This window comes from Papio anubis, chromosome 2, assembly GCF_008728515.1.
Source record: "Papio anubis isolate 15944 chromosome 2, Panubis1.0, whole genome shotgun sequence".
Classification (NCBI taxonomy): domain Eukaryota; kingdom Metazoa; phylum Chordata; class Mammalia; order Primates; family Cercopithecidae; genus Papio; species Papio anubis.
Window position 1 is genome coordinate 119,971,781 of NC_044977.1, and position 6,764 is coordinate 119,978,544.

The 6,764-nt window shown below is 36.6% G+C and overlaps 1 protein-coding gene and 1 long non-coding RNA gene across 16 annotated transcripts in view; one reads left to right on the plus strand and one right to left on the minus strand.

Annotated features, from left to right (window-relative positions):
* The window catches only part of TNIK (TRAF2 and NCK interacting kinase), a 396,690-nt gene that overhangs the window by 381,555 nt on the left and 8,371 nt on the right, over positions 1 to 6,764 (plus strand). For all 10 annotated transcript variants that reach the window (XM_021933792.2, XM_009201370.4, XM_021933794.2 and 7 more), the window contains one exon: positions 3,362 to 3,462. In XM_021933792.2, coding sequence (XP_021789484.1) covers positions 3,362 to 3,462 — 101 coding nt within the window. The remainder of the gene's footprint in view (positions 1 to 3,361; positions 3,463 to 6,764) is intronic.
* The window catches only part of LOC103882191, a 116,869-nt gene that overhangs the window by 34,881 nt on the left and 75,224 nt on the right, over positions 1 to 6,764 (minus strand). The gene's annotated exons all lie outside the window — the stretch shown is intronic.

Here is a 6,764-nt window from a genome sequence, read left to right on the forward strand (position 1 = left end):
GAGCCTATATGTGCTTAGATAAGTTTTTATTTTCAAGATGATTTTAAATTTCTTTAAAAATATGAACCTATTTATTTCTTCTTTCACCCTGAAAATAAGCAAAATCTGAAGGGATTTTTTTTCTTTTCTTTTTAAAATGTATTTTAGATCCAGGGGGTACATATGCAGGTTTGTTTCATGGGTAGTTTGCATAATGGTGAGGCTCGGGCTTCCAGTGAACTCATCATCCAAATTGCGAACATTATACCCAACAGGTAAATTTTCAGCCCTTAACCTGCCACTCCCCTTTTAAGAGTCCTCAGTGTCTATTATTTCCAGCTTTGTTTCCACGTGCACCCCATTTTTAGCTCCCACTTGTAAGTGAGAACATGTGTTATTTGACTTTCTGTTTCTGGGTTATTTTACTCTAGGAGATTGGCCTAGCTCCATCCATGTTGCTGCCAAGGGCACAATTTCATTTTTCTTATGGCTGCGTAGTATTCCATGCTGTATATATAACACAGTTTCTTTATCTAATCAACCATTAACGGACAACTTAGATTGATACCATGACCTTGCTGTTGTGAACAGTGCTGCAATAAACATACAAATGCAGGTGCCCTTTTGATTAAAAAAAAAAAAAGAAAAGAAAAAGTTATTTTCCTTTAGGATTTACCCAGAAGTGGAACTGCTAGGTAGAATGGTAGTTCTATTTTTAGTTCTTTGAGAAATTTCCATACTGTTTCCCAAAGAGATTGAACTAACTTACATTCCCACCAACAGTGTATAAGCATTCCCTTCTCTCTGCAGCCTCACCACCATCTGTTTACTTTTTCTGACCTTTTAGTAATAGCCATTCTGACTGGTGTGAGTTGGTATCTCATTGTGGTTTTGATTTGCATTTCTCTGATGTTTAGTGATATTGAGCATTTGTTCATCTGTTGGTTGACTGCTTATATGTCCTCTTTTGAGAAATGTGTGTTCATGTCCTTTGCCCACTTTTTAATAGGATTGATTTTTTCTTGTTGAATTGTTTGCATTCCTTGTAGAATCTGTTGGATGTATAGTTTGCAAATATTTTCTCCCATCATGTAGGCTGTCTGCTTACTCTGTTGATTGTTTATTTTGCCACGCAGGAACTCATTAGCTTAATTAAGTCCCATTTGTCTGTTTTTGTTTTTGTTGCATTTGCTTTTGAGGTGTTAGTCATAAACATGTTGCCTAGGCCAATATCCAGAACAGTTTTTCCTAGGTTTTCTTATTATAGTTTTGGGTACATTTAAGTCTTTAATCCATTGTGCATTCATTTTTGTATATGGTAAGGGATAAAGTTCTAGTTTCATTCTTCTGCATATGGCTAGCCAACTTTCCCAGGGTGTCCTTTCCTCATTGTTTATGTTTGTTGACTTTGTCGAACATCAGTTTGTTGTAGGTATGTGGCTTTATTTCTGGGTTCTCTATTCTGTTCCATTGATCTATATGTCTATTTTTGTATCAGTGCCATGCTTCTTTGGTTATTACAGTCTTACAGTATAGTTTGATGTCAGGTAATGTGATGCCTCCAACTTTGTTCTTTTAGCTTAGGATTGCTTTGGCAATTTGGGCTCCTTTTTGGTTCCATATGAATTTTAGAATTGTCTTTTCTAATTCTGTAAAAAATGACATTGGCAATTTGTAGACTGCTTTTGGCAGTATAGTCACTTTAACAGTATTGATTCTTGTTATCCATGAGCATGGGATGTTTTTCCATTCATTTGTGTCATCTATGGTTCCTTCATCAGTGCTTTGTAGTTCTCCTTGTAGGGGTCTTTCACCTCCTTGGTTAAATGTATTATCCTAGGGGTGTGTGTGAGGTGTGTGTGTGTGTGTGTGTGTGTGTGTGTGTTATTATAAATGGGATTGAACTCTTGATTTGATTCTCGGCTTGAGCATTATTGATGTAACTGATTTTTGTGCATTAATTTTGTATCCTGAAACTTTACTGAACTTACCGGCTCCAGGAGTCTTTTGGAGGAGTCTTTTGGAGGAATATTTAGGGTTTTCTAGGCATAAGATCCTGTCATCAGCAGAGATAATTTCACTTCCTCTTTTCCAATTTGGATGCTTTTTGTTTTTTTCTCTTGCCTGACAGTTCTGGCTGGGACTTCCAATACTATAGGAGTGGTAAGAGTGGAAATTCTTGTCTTGTTCCAGTTCTTAGGGGGAATGCTCTCAGCTTTTTCCCATTCAGTATGATGTTGGCTGTGGGTTTGTCATACATAGCTCTTATTATTTTGAAATATGTTCCTTCAATGCCAACTGCTATGGATCTTTTCCTAGGTTTCAGGTGAAGAGATGAGCAAAAATAGTCTAATAAACACTTTATGTCATGAAAAGTTATAAAGCAAATAAGTGGAAACTTAATGTCATTTAAGTATATTAAAATTTTTCCTACCTAGTTTCTTTAGGACTCAGAATATTCTGTCTGTTGAGATATTTTACAAAGAAATTGATTGCCATGTGTACCAATTGTGGATTACGAATTCTCTAAGAATTAGAATCCACACTTAATAGCAAAGATTCAGAAGGCGCTTAAAGGATTGTTCAGTCTCTCAAGGTCATCACTGTAAATATTGCTTATTATATCAGAGACACACACACACAGGTAAGAGTAATGAAGAGAATGCCAGACAACAGTCCGTTCTTCCATTCATCCATTCAGTAAGCATTTACTGAGTACTACTTTGTGGAGGCAAAAGCATGTGGAGACTCAATCATTGAACTAAGTTTCTGTCCATAGAATTTACAATGCTTAATATTCCATCAGTCTAAAGAGTAAAAGGATTTGTCAGTATTCGGAGCCCTTTAAGTCATTAACAGAACCCAAGGCTCCTAACACCCCCTTTCATTAGAAGCATAAACAAGCAATTATTTCACTTAGTAACTGGAATTCAAGTATAAATAATAAGCAAACGGCAGCCTTTATGTCTGCCCATTTTCTGATTTTTCTACCATCTTGCCATATCTGCTGTCGGCTACTTATGTGTGGGTGAATGTAAATGCCAGGCAAGCTAACATGAAGGAAATTATGCATTCTTATTACAATGAATATCAACATCTAGACCTAGTGTTAAAGACAGTCCTAAGCAGTTATATCTCTGGATGATGAAGAGAGTCTTCAATATAAAGCAAAGGCCATAAGTGTTCTGCCAACCAAAGTTCGCTAAGGGAAGCTAAATCAGTATCTATGACAAAAAAATCCCACACCAGGAACATCACCTTCATGAAGCTGACACCCAACATCAATATTTAAATTTACATATTGTTGCTTATACATTCATTATTAATACAAAGAACTTGAATAACCTGATGTACTTCTTAACTCATAATTTTTCTATTACAGTTAAATATGAAAGGATCAAATTTTTGGTGATTGCCTTAAAGAATGCTGTGGAAATATATGCTTGGGCTCCTAAACCATATCATAAATTCATGGCATTTAAGGTAAGCAGGCATGTGATTATCTAAAAATGTGCTTTTTAAAAATTTTCAGTTTCTACCCATTAATAAAATAGTCCATATAGACCAATACCAATTTTCATATAGATAATAAGTGTAGGTACTCTCGGTTTTATTGTTTCAAAAGTAAAGACTAAGTTAAACCTAGTCTCTAAATCTTTTAATCCTCATAAATTTTTCTGGATGAAGTCCCTAAAATGCAGGTGATGCTTATATGTCCTCAGTGCTAACTTACAGAAATGACCTAGTTTCTCTGCATTCTTCTATTTTGATTTTTTCATTTTTTACCTTGTCTAAGTTTGTACCCACCATGGTTGGATTGGTCACTCATGAGATTTGCCAGGAGTGGGATGGGGATATGCTAGTCCTGTTGACCCCAGCTCATGAAGCTGACACCCAAATACCAGGAGGACCAGTACTTACAGGCACCCAGATGTGTTCAGAGCCGCATAACCTATCCATAGCCCAAGTAAACTTACCTTCTGCTTTCTCTCACACTCCCTGTCTCTCTCAGCTTATGTCTGTCTACTTCTTTGTGTCTCATTGGCTGTTACTTTTTCTCCCCACCTTTATGACTGTTATCTCCCTTTGGTTCCTTATTCATTCTTTTCTGCCACATTCACCATGGAGGGCAAAACCTTAGAACACTATGTAGGCCCACTTCAGAGCTGAATCACTTCTACCTTATTCCCTAGTGCAAATGGCTTATTTGTGATGTGCTCAGGAAAATAGATTCATTAATGGAAATGGGCTCCCCTCCATAACCTCACTTTTATGGAAAAAAAAAATTGGAATGCATTAGGTTACTAATAACAATTAAGGGATAACTCCTAAAAGCCAAAGTGTCCTGTTCTGCCAAAATCTGTCTCCACAAAAGCTTTTCAATCAACACATCCCATTCCCATTCTTGCTCTGAAGTTACTGCCATCATTTTATGACCCAGAGCACATGAGAGAGTGCAAAATGTTCTTTCTGACAGACCAGATCCAGCCCAGAAAGAGGGAAAAGCAAAGGCAAAGACTTGAACAGGGAAGAGTGGAACTGGCAAGAGGCAAAGCCTTCCCATAGGACAAGGACAGGAGGCTTGAACTTCCTGTGCTGTCAGAATGGTGTTAGCAAAAGATGAGAAGAGAAGGGTCTGAGAGGTAGCAGTGGCATTATAGCTAAGGCAATCGTTTCACAAATGCTCTCCCAGATCTCAAGGCCCAAAGGTAGAGTGTGGTTAAAAAATAGCAAAGGAAAATGGCAGAGGAACACTTGACAGTTAGGTGGGGCTTGGGCTCTGGATTCAAACACAGAGAACTTTCACAAACTTGACAAGACCTCTCTTTTTGCTTTCTAGTTAAACCCAAATAGTCAATGCAAGCCATCAATCTTGTGATGTTCCACTCCCACCTCTTTCTCTACCACCCAAACCCAAGTCTCAGATTCCAACATTAAGAGAAAGTGCCGATCTTTTTTTTTTTTTTAATTTATTTATTATTATTATACTTTAAGTTGTAGGGTACATGTGCATAACATGCAGGTTTGTTACATATGTATACTTGTGCCATGTTAGTCTGCTGCACCCATCAACTCTAATTCTTATAGTTCTTGACATGAGAGTATCTTGTATCTTCTACTCAGAAAGATTAGAATCATACGTTTCTTTTCTGGAACTTTTCCCTGAAATACTGTGTTTATGAAAATGTGTTTGATGGTTGTAAATAAATAGTACGTAACTTGTCATGAACAACAGATCACAGATAGGGCCTGTGGAGACAACATATATTTATTTACTAACAAATATTTATTGAAACCCTGTGTGTGACAGATGCTGTTCTAGAAACTTTTGATATGTCCGTGAACTAGAGATAAAACACCTTCTACCGTTTTGGAATTGGCATTCAGGAGGGAGCAATACACAGTAAACAATAAGCATAAAAATATAAATTGGAACTTATAAAATTATCTTTTTGTCCAAATGGGCAAATACAATTTAATGGGTTAAAACTATTTCATCCTTTATCATTTATGTATAGGATTTTATAATTAAATTAGAGCTATGGTGATATGGTTAGGCTTCATATCCCCACCCAAATCTCATCTTGAATTGTAATCCCCATAATCCCCACTTGTCAAGAGAGACACCAGGTGAATGTAATTGAATCATGGGGGCAATTACTCCTATGCTGTTCTCGTGATAGTGAGTTCTCATAAGATCTGATGGTTTTATGAGGGGCTCTTCCCCCTCCTTTCAGCAGTTTTCCTTCTTCTTGCCTTGTGAAGAAAGTACCTTGCTTCCCCTTTGCCTTCACCATGATTGTAAGTTTACTGAAGTCTTCCCAGCTATACTGAACTGTGAGTTAATTAAACCTATTTTCTTTATAAATTACTTAGTCTTGGGCAGTTCCTTATAGCAGCATAAAAACGGACTAATACATATGGAAACAAATAAGCTGGGCAAGGAAGTATGGAATTTGAATAGAAGAGTAAATAGTGATCAGACAGGCTTCAAATATTAAATAATATTTGAACAAATACTAGAAGTGAGTGAAGCTTTCAGTCATGCCAAGTGAGGGTTGGGGAGATAAGTATTTGAAGTGGGAGACCAAATATCGGAGCCTTGTAATTGCTTGTAGTCCTTGTAGTTATTATTTTATATTTTCAACTTTTATTTTAAATTCAACGGATGCATGTGCAGGTTTGTTACCTGCATACATTTCATGATGCTGAGCTTTGAAGTAGGAATAAATTCATCAGCCACATACGAATCATAGTGCCCAATAGTTAGTATTTCCACCCTTACCCCATACCTCCTTGCCTTCTCTAATAGTCCCCATTGTCTTTTGCTGTCATCTTTATATTCATGAGTACCCAATGTTAGGCTCACACTTACAAATGAGAACATGGGGCATTTATTTTCTGTTCTGCAAAAAACACAATTTTGTTGGTTTTTTTATGGCTTTTTTATGGCTGCGTAGTGTATATGTACCACATTATCTTTATCCAATCCACCACTAATGGACACCTATCAGTTGATTCTATCACTTTACTATTGTGAACAGTGCTGCATGGAACATGTGAATGCATGTGTCTTCTTCATAGAATAATTTGTTTTCTTTGGGATATATACCCAGTAATGGGATTGCTGGGTTGAATGATAGTTCTGTTTTAAGTTTTTTGAGGAATCTCAAAACTTGTTTCCCCATTGGCAGAACTAATTTGCCTTACCATCAACAGTATATAAGCATTTCCTTTTCTCCACAGCCTAATCTATATCTGTTTTTTTTTTTTTTTTTTTTTTT